This window comes from Mytilus edulis, chromosome 13 (assembly GCF_963676685.1).
Source record: "Mytilus edulis chromosome 13, xbMytEdul2.2, whole genome shotgun sequence".
Lineage (NCBI taxonomy): Eukaryota > Metazoa > Mollusca > Bivalvia > Mytilida > Mytilidae > Mytilus > Mytilus edulis.
Window position 1 is genome coordinate 22,509,604 of NC_092356.1, and position 13,295 is coordinate 22,522,898.

The 13,295-nt window shown below is 34.3% G+C and overlaps 1 protein-coding gene across 1 annotated transcript in view; it reads right to left on the reverse strand.

The window, feature by feature from the left end:
• The window catches only part of LOC139500184 (caspase-2-like), a 46,729-nt gene that overhangs the window by 9,500 nt on the left and 23,934 nt on the right, over positions 1-13,295 (reverse strand). The window contains exon 2 of the mRNA XM_071288922.1: positions 1,310-1,486. Within this exon, the coding sequence (XP_071145023.1) occupies positions 1,310-1,486 (177 nt within the window). The remainder of the gene's footprint in view (positions 1-1,309; positions 1,487-13,295) is intronic.

Below are 13,295 nucleotides of genomic sequence, written 5' to 3' on the forward strand. Positions count from 1 at the left end.
CCTGCCACATTCTTTAATTGTCCGTACTTAGTCAGGAGCCTGTAGGACAATGCTTGTCGTTTTCATATTGTCGTAGATATATGAAGATGTGGTATGAGTGTCAATGAGACAACTCTCCATTAAAGTCACAATTTATAAAGTAAACCATTATAGGTCAAGGTACGGTCTTCAACACAGAACCTAGGCTCACACCGAACAGCAAGCTATAAATGTAAAGGGCCCCAAAAATTAATAGTAAGTGTAAAACCATTCAAACGGGAAAACATGTGTTTGTTTTTTTTATTAATATTGTTTATTGGAAATAAAGCATTTACTCGTTTTAATTTTTGAACATTTTCAATGTAGACCCTTTTATAGCTGACTACACAGTACGAGGTGTTTTTCATCCTTGAGGCCGTACGGTGGCCTATAATTGCTTACTACTACTTTATCTAAACTATGTTGGATAGGTGTCACATTGGTAGTAATACCGAATCTTCTCATATTATAAATATTGAAATAAAGTTTTCTGAATTCACAATAAACTCACCAAACGCGCATTTCGTCTCAAGACTCATCAGTGACGCTCGTTTTAAAAAAAGTTTAAAAGGAAAAATAAAGTACGAAGAGCATTGAGGACCAAATGCTTCCTTAAAGCTACGTTAACAACTTCTCCCACTTTAAGCTTAAGATCCACTACTGAATCAGTATTTCATTGAATGATATTAATATAGATATCAATATAAAACGATAAAAATATATCGATATTTTTTTTGGTAGGAGGTGGTGTGTTGAATTGAAATGTCTTCAGGGGGTCTTTGGTTTATTTTAATTTCTGAAGGTGAGGACATAAAATGTATGGTAACAAGAATCTTTCAAATACATAAAGCTTGGTCTTCTTGAATTTATTAAGCAAATAATGACCATAACTCCTGAACTGCAAAATTGAGAGCCGTCAATACATATATAACTAACCTCCATTGTGTTTTATTAAAAATGTTTCTGTGAAGTTATTTGTTGATTTTTATTTTGGCAATGGTCGCTTCTGGGAATCCTCTACCCCCTTTTTAAAAGATATCTTATATAATACAAGGTATGATTCTAAATACGAAGAACAATACATACCACTTTCTGATATTTTAAACTAATTCCAACAAACTGGTTGTGCCATGATCAGAAACACAAAAAATGTTTCATGGTAAAATGTCGTATGATTTTTTAACGCAATGAATCAATGTTATAAATAAACCGGGTGAGTTCATAAAACATTCAATATGTCTCAATAGATTTACAGAAGTTTGCTGCAAGATAATTATAGAAGACCACATACCTTGGCAGTTAAACCATCTATATCATTATAGATTGAAACATCAAAGTGAAGTTGTGAAAATAGATGATATAAATTGTCTCTATCTATGTTTGTTCCTCTCCTAGGTGGTTTTCCCTCAACTTCATTGACATTTACTATTAAGGCATTTCCCCTAGGTATTCTCGTCATTCTATAGGACTGTAAAACATATAAGTGAATAAAATATATGAGTTAACTAAATAACTTATGCAATCATGAAAATGGGTTTGTATGGCATTGTATGAACCAGGCTGTCAACGTCAAAAAAGTATATGATCTGAAATGATTGATGTAAATGTCATATCATGGAACACAGATGCAACAGCAAACATATTTGTTCTTTTTGTGATTGTTGCAGTTGATTTTATTAACAAATAATCTCGACTTTTGGTTATCAAAAGATAAAATCAAAGTTCAGCTATTAATTGTTGAGATATTGTCTTTATAAGGTGGTTTCAGTTATTTGATAATTGTGTATCAAGTCATATAGTTTATCAACCTACCAGTCAAACAAAAAAATCACCCAAAAAAACCATACCAAACACAAAAAATGCAAAGTTTAAAGCAGCGTTTTACCATTATCAATGATTTAGGAAATATAATATTGATTAAACTTAAAATCACTCGTAAAAAATCATAAACCAAAATGTTATACTTCGCAAAATGGGAAAAAAAAGTAGTGTTGTCAACAGTTAACCGTCGAAAGGACCGAATATAGAATATCAAAAAGGCTACACTACCAACAATTTGACTAGCATTTACATGTACATTAAATGCCGCTATATAAACAGTACTGTTAGGAAACATCACTAATCAGTACATTAAATGCCACTATATAAACAGTACTTTTAGAAAACATCACTAATCAGTACATTAAATGCCGCTATGTAAACAGTACTTTTAGGAAACATCACTAAACAGTACATTAAATGCCGCTATATAAACAGTACTTTTAGGAAACATCACTATTCAGTACATTAATTTTTATATCATTTTCAGTAATGTTGGGAAAAAGTTGTTTACAGTACTGAAAATTTCAGTCATTTTACAGTACTGAAAATTTCAGTCATTTTTCAGTACTGAAAATTTCAGTCATTTTTCAGTACTGAAAATTTTAGTCATTTTCAATACTAAACTTTTTGTCATCTTTAAGTACTTCTAAACATCAAACATACAATATCAGGTCAATGTCAGAAAAATATATAATGTTTTTTTATACTGCAAATAGTTCTGTTTATTTCATATAAAATATAGTAACACAGCTATATTGTGTACGATGTCAATTTCATCATGGAACACTTTCTCCACAATCAGGGGTCCATTAAGGGATGAAAATAAGTTTGACATTTGTGTTACGATTTGAATAGCTATCAATTTATTAATTTAAGTTGCAGTTTAAAAACAATATTAGGTCAATGTCAGAAACAATATTTTTTTTGTACTCGGCGCAAAAATGGGGAAGGGCTCAGTAGAACTTCGTCCTTCCCCAGTTTCTCAGCCTCATACAAAAAATATTACTGAGACTGAGAAACTGGGGAAGGACAAGACTTTACTGCGCCCTTCCCTTTCCCAGTTTTATTCGGAATAACAAAAAGTTTATATCTTTTTGACCTAATATTGTTTTTATACTGCAACTTAAATTAAAACATTGATTTTTAAATCGTAACTATCATAAATCAATAGCATAAATATCATCAAATTTAGTATTATCCCTTGATGAACCTCTGATGGTAGAGAAAGTTTTCCATGATGAAATTGACATTGCACAAAATATAGAAATCAACGACAACGGAAGCCCGCAATGAACGGTGATTTAATCTTTTGCTGACGACAACTTCTAAATCTACTCAGGACCAGGATTCTTTAAGGTAAAAAGTTACGAAATATATCAAAGTATTTCACATTTGAGTATGGTGGTCCTGAAATCAAATTAGGTGTTCAAACTTGGGGTATTCTAGTTGGGTTCAAAACTATGGAAGGGAATATCCGCCAAAATTATACAATTCTTAATTTGTGAAATGGCATGCAATTTCTTATTCGTATAACATATGAAATTTCTTAATTTGTAAAATGTCATTTCTTAATTTGTAACATGTATTTTTTCCATCCGTTACACGAATTTCTACATTTCTTGATTTGTGAAATGTAATTTCTTAATACATGTGTAAACACAATTTCTTAAATTGTAAACGTATTTTCTCCATTAGTTTCATGAATTTCTACGTTTCTTAATTTTTTAAATGTAGTCACTTTGTTTTAGTCACGTTTTGTGAGATCGCGTCTGTGTAATAGTTACCGCTGCCAGCCAAAGAGATGTTGCGTTTCTAAAGAAAAATACAAGTTACAAATCAAGAAGTTTGACAAGTCAAAGGTTTTACAAATCTATAATAAAATAGCTGTGGAGCCATGTCAACTCGTACCTTCGCAAACTCGTACCCAATATTTACCAACGCGTATTTCTACCACAATATATCTCAACTTTTAAAAATGAAACCCATTTTCACACATTTCAAGTATATTTAAATAATATTTATAATTCATTATGTAAAGTTTACGGAAGTGTTTCCCGATTTTTGTTTGGAAAAAAATTTATGAATATCTGGTGCCATCTAATACTTTCGAATAGACCTATTTTTTCAATAAATTGTGTGTCAGGTTATTTATTTTCAAACTACCACAGAACAAACCTTTGATTTTTGTGATTATCAAGGCTTAGTTATTTATTTTCAAAATCCTCCTCCCCCAGAATATCAAATAGTCGTCCCCTTAGTAGGACACTATAAGGACAACTAGCTGGATAAATAATAAACACACACGGACAATTACAGTAAGGTACGACCTTTTGTTATTCTAAGGATGGGAATGGGGCCGGCAGGAGGATCTTTTGCGAAATTTTTTATTCATGTAAAAGATTTAACTTGTCGCTAATCAAGCCTATTTTTTTCAGCTCTTACCAGCCCACCATATTCATATTCAAAATACTCCTGCCACCTCCCCCTTTTAACCCAACAAATCAAATGATTTTCTCCTTATTGAACACGAGTTTAAATTGATTGATTGTTAGTTGTTTGTTTTTAAAGTCAAGCGACTAATATTTCATAAATTTTTAGACAAGACCCGAAATTAAAAGTCATGTATACAATATCATAACAAGTAAGAAGATGTGGTATGACTGCTAATTTGGCAACTATCAACTGAAGTTCAATGAAGTAGTATTATCAATTATAACCAACCGTGCGGCCTTAAAAAATGACAAATATCCACACTAACTATAGGATGAACTAAATTTTACTCGAAAGCAGAGCTTTCTCGTGAAATTTAGCCCCTCCTATGGTGTATCTACACATACCCAACACTTTTTAATTTGGTAACTATAACGTATATTAGTTATAAAGTGCAACGACAAAAATGTGATACAATTAAGACGAAATAAAGTAACGGCCTAGCGATATATTACAAACCCATTCTAAAAACTTCAAATATGAGTCGACAGATATGAACAAACAATAACCACCCAACTACATGCTCATGATAATGTGGCAGGATTCAACATGTGTGTGAGCGTTTAACCCCTAAACTTAGACAGTCAGTGTTGTAATAGTATAACATAAAAACAACGTTTAAAAGTCCGTTGCAATTGGATTGACCAAAAAGATCGATATGAGACACAAAAACAACTAACATTTACTAAAGATTATAAACGCGAAGCACCAAAATAAGAGTATTTGTAGTAACTGAAAACTACTAGTACTAGCACACTATTTAAAAGCCAATTAAAACCAGCATATAAATCATGCTCTTCCAGACTAAAGTATCAACCACTGGCGGATCAAGAAATGTTCATAAGGGCCCGGGGTTTGTGCAAGAGGATACTCGCTCTAATCATGCTTCAGTATATTATCAACCCCGCCCCTAAATCCTCCTCTGTCAAGCATTACACAACAAACGGATTTAGTCATAAACAGTCTGAAAAACGCCATTACCTTGCACACTTTTACCTTGAAACATATACATTTGTACGATTAAGGTTCTTAGAAGGTGGTGGTACTAATGTTTTGACGACTACTAGTAGATTTGTCTTCTAGGACCAACAGGGAATACACAGATTTTAAGAACTCTGCAATATCTTTTATATACAATTTCTAAAGAAAAGATGTCCTTTTCGGTCAAAATTTTTTCTAGTATAAAATAGAATCCATATCGACAGTTTGCTGACAATTTGCATATAGGCTATTTTTTGCGTGATTAAATCAAATATGTAATAAAAATATACCTTCATGTGCTACTTTTTTTTAGTAAAATAAGGTCGAAATTTTGTATATTTGCTCAAAATTCGGATTTGTGGACGTATTTTTCCTTTCGACAGAAATACATAACTTTTATGTTTTAAAAGATAAACTTAATCTGTTTTTGTTAAAATGTAGTTTAAATTTGTGCAATGTGTTTTTTTCAAATTATTCATATTTTTTTTAAAGAACGTTTACTGTTGAACAGTTTTTATTTGTTTTTTTAAACTGAAAAAAAGTTTTAAATGTCTGAATATATTATTTTCTTTTTATTAGACATAATTTGGACTAATTTGTACACTCTGCACTTTCAGGCCCTCCTTTTTGCTACTTTGAGTCCTGTTACCAAGGACATATGTAAACATGTGGGATAAGTTGTAATATTTTTTGTTAAGCTCATGTGGCTCTAGTGAACTAATAAAGTTTAATACCGCAGTCCCACTAGGCAACGATCGCACTACGATCTCTGAAAAAAAATGCAAATTTTGACGATCATAGTGCGATCGCAGTAAGGTCGTATCACGGTCGTGGTGAGGTCTTCAAGATCGTGATGAACGTAGCCAACTTTGAACATGTTCAAAACAATCGTGGTGCGGTCGTGTCGAAATCAGGTCGTAGTAGAAGCGTAGTAAGAGCACACTAAGGTCGTGGTAAGATCTCAAAGGTCGAGACCACTACGATCTCACAGCGACGTTATTACGACCTCACTACGACCATCACGTTCTCACCGCGACCCAACTACGCTTCAACTACGACTATATCATGTTTACACCACGCTGTTTTAAACCATAGTATGATACTAGCACGCGCATGCCGTCCTCATTACGCATTTCTTACGATCTGACTACGTTCATACTACAACCATCATTCTCATTGTGAAAATTGTCATTTTCACATAAAATATTAAATCTCTCCAGGTTTTGTCTGTCTGTATGTAATTAAGACAACTTGCCCATTTTCTCTATCAGGCTACACCATGCCTGACACATATGTGTCATCACTGCTAGCATTTACTAAAATATCGTGTAATTTTCCGTAATTAGAAACGTAATGACGCAATGTCAGATATTGCTACCATTTAGTGTAACAGAAAAATGACGTTAAATTGGAAACGGGCTTTATCTAATTCTTCCTGCTTTCCTTTTTGGGTAAACGCAAAGTATAACACACAAGTCCAATCAAATATGATTTTATAATTAACATAGGATTAAAAAAATACCACTTTGAGCATCTGGTCCGCATGGTCAAGCAAGGCTTGAATAATTGTATAGTCATTCGTGTAGGGATTAATTTTTTTTACTTGTTGTCACTTATCACAGCTTCAAATTGAACCCGATCTTAATAATTTACGACGCAGAATATTTGCTCCAAAAATTTTATAACATTGCCTACATTTTTTACAAAATTGCACAAATCCCCAATTTTTACAGCCTCAATTTTCTCGAAAACGAGCACGGTGACTTATGTTTTATTTTGTGTTTTATTTTATAACTCGCTTGACCATCACGAAAAAAACAACCATGACATTATACTGTACCATGTTTACGACGGACAGACGGAAGTCGGATATTTGTATACCATAATACGTCCCGTCAAAATTTGTGCATGCAATATTTGCCACTGGACATTAAGCAACCAACAATTAATCAATTTATAGGACATAGTCTTGGTATTTAAGGGGGTTCGCGGGTCTAAATCATTTATATAGTATTTCTCTATATTTTTCTATAAATGAACTTTATCTTATAGTTAATAGAAAAATAAAAATAAAAAAAAAATACCGTTCATTTGCGCTCACAATCTGCCTTCGAAAGATCATACATCTTTGTAAAAGTGTTTTTTTTCCCTGTTGAACTAATAGGAGAAATAAAAGTAATATCGAAATAAAAAAAAAGAAATTATTACAGAAATCGCTCAAATTTTACAATAATTTAGTTTAAGTACAGCATATATCGAAATTATATTAATAAATATAGGTCACCGATAAGTAAACAGAGATATTTCAATTTTAAAGCCAAAAAAATGGCATTTTCCACCAAAGGGAGATAATTTGGAACTTTTTCAATGATGTTTACATCGGCGTTTAGCATTTGCACCGATCTGCATTTCATTTGCGCCGATTTTTTCTTTCATTTGCGCCGATTTTTTTTTTCATTTGCGGCGATTTTTTTTACAGGTAAATTACAGGTGAATATGTATACATAAGAAGATTTGGTATGAGTGCCAATGAGAGAACTCTCCATCCAAGTCATGTTATTTTTCATTTATCAGTATAGACCTCTTCCGTTTGCCACTTGTACAAATTTAATGAATTATCAATCATAACATGTATATAACTGTTGTCCCCTGCTCACCACGGGGAAGTGGAATGAGGCCTACCAGACTTTTTCCTTGACCGTACCCGTAGTTCTTTAGCCTCTGTCTTTCGGACATCTGCCACACGGTTATGCTCGTTCTGTGTTTTGACAATAGAATCCGTGGTGACTCTAGCTTAACATGATTTTATGGTACATTAGTAAGATATGTTTTTTATGTTTCACCTTCTGATACAATGTATGTATGGCCCTCGATGATTAAAGAATTGACTCCTCGGCTCGTTTCAGTGTGCAATATGTCCATCATGTTACAACAAAGTTCCAGAAAAATTTGAATCAAAATTAACACATAAATGAACAAAATTTATAACCAGATTTTACCAATGGTATAGTACAGTACATGTACAATTATTAACTTCCTGTAAATCTAATTAGGAGCAAATATAAAATCGGCGCAAATGAAAAAATGAAATAGGCGCAAATGAAAGAATGAATATTTTCAAAATCGGCGCAAATGTCATACGCCCGTTTACATTTTAAAAGTCATCTGGGGCCAACACGAATTAATTGTATTGAATGTTTTTTGTACCATATGATAAAGTAACAACTACAAAAGGTAATAAATAAAATTTGTAATGAAAAACAAATGTTTAATTTTTTTCTGAAATTTTTATACCCTCGAGCCTCCTTTAGCTGGCATTTAAGGCAGCGCCTTCCTCGTATCAAAAATGATAAAACTATATAAATGACATTATATCGAAAAACTGTATCGGATGCCAATAGGTTGTAATTTAGGTTGAATGGTCGGTTATATCTCTGCTGGATCAGGATTCATTACTATCAAAGCTCCCTCTGACTCTACATCTACCCCTACCAACACGCCCACGTTTTCTAGTAGATTTTGTTGGCATGTCTGTATTGTTTCGGAGAAATCGACGTATTTTAAATCAGAAGTAGAAGGAATGGAAGAGTATTGATATGGAACTGTTCAACACGATGTTGACGTTATTGTTGAGAACGTAGTAAGATTGCGATATAAACGTAGTATAATTGTGGCAAGAACGTGCTATAATCGCAGTAGAAGCGTGGTGCTATCGTGTTGCAATCGCATAAATTGTGATTTGGTCATAGTGTAAACGTGATGAGCGTAGAAAGATCTTGATAAGCGTAGTGAGGTCGCATAATAAGCGCGGTGAGAACGTGGTATAATCGTAGGGGGTCGTTGTAGAAGCGTGATTAGGACGTAGTAACATCGTGAAAGCAACGAAAATTTACCTTTTCATGCCGCTAATACCGCGAACTCACCATGATCTGAATTTATTTTAGATCGCGGTGAGCGTAGTGCGATCGTGGTCTATTTTGTATACCCAAGTCCCACTAGGCCACGATCGCACTACGATCTGTGAAAAAATGCAAATTTTGATGATCGTAGTACGATCGTGTAGATCGCAGTAAGGTCGTATCACGGTCGTGGTGAGGTCTTCAAGATCGTGATGAGCGTGGCTAACTTTGAGCATGTTCAAAACAATCGTGGTGCGATCGTGGCGAAATCAGGTCGTAGTGAGAGCGCACTAAGATCGTAGTAAGATCGCAAAGGCCGCTGTACCATCGTAGCGAGAGCGTAGCGAAAGCGTGATTCTATTCGGAGAAACTGCGCTACGACCTCATTGCGACGTTATTACGACCTCACTACGACCTCACTACGACCATCACGTTCTTACTGCGACCCAACTACGCTTCCACTACGACTCTACCACGCTATTCACGACCATAGTACGATTCTAGCATGCCCTTGCCGTCCTCATCACGCTCTTCTTTCGACCTGACTACGTTCATCATTCTCATTGTCATTTTCACATTAAATATATTAAATATCTCAAGGTTTTGTTTGTCTCTATGTAATTGGGATTTCTTGTTCATTTTCTCTTACGACTCAACCATGCTTCTCGTTTTCATATAGATTAAACCGTTGATTTTCCCGTTTATATGTTTTTACGCTAGTAATTTTGGAGTCCCTTTACAGCTTGCTGTTCGGTGTCAGCCAAGACTCCGTGTTGAAGGCCGTTCCTTGGCCTTAAATGGTTTTCTTTTAAAAATAGTTACTTGGCGATGGAGAGTTGTCTCATTGTCACTCATACCACATCTTCCTATATCTATTGACACATCTGTGTCATCTCTGCTATCGTTCACTGACATGTCGTCATTTCAGCTTTATGGACCAGTAATAGGTTTTAATTTAGGTCGGATTGGTCGGTCCGACATAACTACTTGATCAAGATTCGTTACTATCAGAGCTCCCTCTGCTTCTTCGTCAACCCCTACCACCACGCCCACGTGTTCTAGTAGATTTTGGTGGCATGACTATTGTTTTTGAGAAATCTACGTATTAATCAGAAATAGAAGGAATAGAACTGTACTCATATGGAATACGATGTTGACGTTATTGCTGAGAGCGTAGAAAAATCACGGTATAATCGTGGTAAGAACGTGCTATAATCACAGAAGAAGCGTGTTGCAATCGGATAACTCGTGGTACGGTCGTAGTGAGAACGGGATGAGCGTAGGCAGATCTTGATAAGTGTAGTAAGGTCGCAGAATAAGCGCGGTGAGAACGTGGTATAATCGTAGCGGGATCGTTGTAAAAGCGTAATGAGGACGTAGTAGCATCGTAAAAGCAACGACAATTTACATTTTCATGCCGCTCATACCGCGACCTCACCACGATCTTTATTTATTTCAGATCGTGGTGCGATCGTGGCCTAGTGGGACTGGCGCTTAAGTGCGTGCTGAAATATTTTGGTGATTACAGAGAACTGCTCTTAAATGTAGAAAAAAAATTCATATTTTGCTACATATATTTATCTAATTTAAAAAAAAAATGCACGATTTAGGTGGCGACTGGTTTTTTTAAACATAAAATTTTTTAAATCTTGTTTTTAGGAACTGTTTTATGATTTGTTTAATTGTGATTTATTATTAATGAATGGACCACAATTAATTATACATGCTTTATTCAGTTTTTTATTATTATAGTCACTGGCATACATTATCATCTAAGAAGAAAAACATATTTTTTTGCTGTATATTTATCTCATTTAAAAAAAATGCACAATTTACGTGGCGACGGGTTTTTTTTAAACCAAAAAAAATTATAAATCTTGTTTTTAGGACATTTTTTTATGATTTTTTTAATTAGATTTTTTTTATTATTGAATGGACCACCATTAATTATACATGTTTTATTCAGTTTTGGTTTGATATAGTCACTAGCGTTGTGTCAAATAAACTGGCGTAACTAAATTTTCTAATAAATTATCGTAAACTTTGTTTATGTAATCCAACATAAAAAAAATGTGCTATATTCGACGGCAAATTGAATTGTTGTTTTGTAACTTCTTCATCATAATATCTCCTGAAGAAGTCCTGATTCCTTTTTTTGGACTATTCAACAGAATATATTCTGGAGATATACAGAAGAGACCAATAAAAAAAAATGTAAAAAACGCCCTAGGTCTGTACATGAAGAGACATCTATATCAGCAGTTGAGTACTAGTGCTAGTCTCAAGTATTTTTGGGACTTGTCTGTCTGTCTGTTTACGGTCCTTGGACAGAAAATTCACTTAAATTATTTCCGCACTTTTGCATTATGCTTGACGATATTTACTTGATATTTGTTATATTCAATGTAGTTTAAAGAACAAGTTTAACCGATAGGGGACTATATATATTGCCATGCAATAGACAACTTTCGAGTTCGATGCATTTCCGTCTAAAACTCTGGTTTTAGTGAACATCATTCGTACGTTTAGGGGCATCGTCACTTCCGTTCCAATGTTGAGCGAGTGGTTGCAAAACTACATTGCTTTATTGTTCAAATTATTCGGCAAATAAAAATCCTCATAATTGACAATCAGCATTGCTGTCATAAGGAGACTATGATTAAGTACTTACAAAACAAACTTTATTTTTAGTTTATCCTGTATTATGACGATGATGAACGGTAATAGTGCAGGAAACAGGCGACCCCCTCTATCTAGTAAATGACGTCAAAAAGGCGTGCATAACTGACGGGTTTAATGCCTAATTTCACTTATTGACGCCGGTGGCGGATCCAGAGGGGGCGTAGAGGGCGTACACCCCCCTTTGCTTGGACTTTTTGTTTGTTTGTAAAATGATTAATCAGACTTCGTGAATTTTGCCATTTCCTGTGTATTTCATTTTTATGCGACAATTCTTTACTTATAAAGATAATTTCGCTGGTATTTACTGATTGTGTCAAAGTCATGTGATTCTCTATGGTGGAGTTGACCACCAGTGCGTCAAAAAAAACGTCACTCAGTCATTTTGAAATTCAAATTACAGTAACAAGTTGATTAGGCTGAGGATGACAACCATGCATGAAACCTTCAAAGCGACACAGGATTGACCAAGAACCTAGTGACTTCTATTTCACTATTCAACCAAACAGAAAGTAAAACTCTATTACACTCTCATGAAAAAAATAATCCGCAGCAATATTACTTACCAACGAAAAAATGTTTAACCCCAAACGCCCCAACCCTATTTTAAAATAACATGTGGATCATTATTCAGCTATTATGTCAATTTAAACTATCATGTTATTTTAAAATAGGGCTGGGGCGTTTGGGGTTAAACATTTTTTCGTTGGTAAATAATATTGCTGAAATACCTTAGACTGCCTCCTCAATTCAAATGGTTCGTACCTTAGACTTTCAAGCTATCCAGAATTGAGGAGGCAGTCTAAGATATTTGAGAGAAAAAAATTAATTTTGCATTAAATCAAAATTCTGGCCCTTACACTTTACAGCAACTTTAGAATATACATGCCCCACACCAGGAACCATTTAAAAGTGCATTTTACACTTATTTTATGTTTTTAGCCAAAAAAGGTCCCAAAAACTTTTAAAACTTCGCCCCCCTTTCAAAATTTCTAGACCCCCCCTCCCCCCCCCCCCCCCAGTATAGAACAATTTTGTCATGAAATTGCCTCCTTTGAAAGTATGCAAAGTGCATGCAGGTCATAATTTAATTTGTTGAATGATTTTTTTTTTACTATTAGTGGGTGCCATAGGAGGTCCACTGGAATTTTTAGCGAGAATAACTTGGCATGGGAGAAAGGAAGAAAGACCATTCACAAGTTGACTAACATTTGTTTTCTCTGTTTTGATTAAATTTAAAAAATAAAGCTTTCAAATGAGAGTGCATAAGATAAAAAGATTCCCTGAGGAACACCTCCTTTTTTTGTGCTCTAAATTTTCAACCCTCGAATTAAGATTTTCGATCTAAATTAAAATGAAAACCTTGCTTTCTAACCGATCTTTATTATGTGCCGGATCAGCAACTTT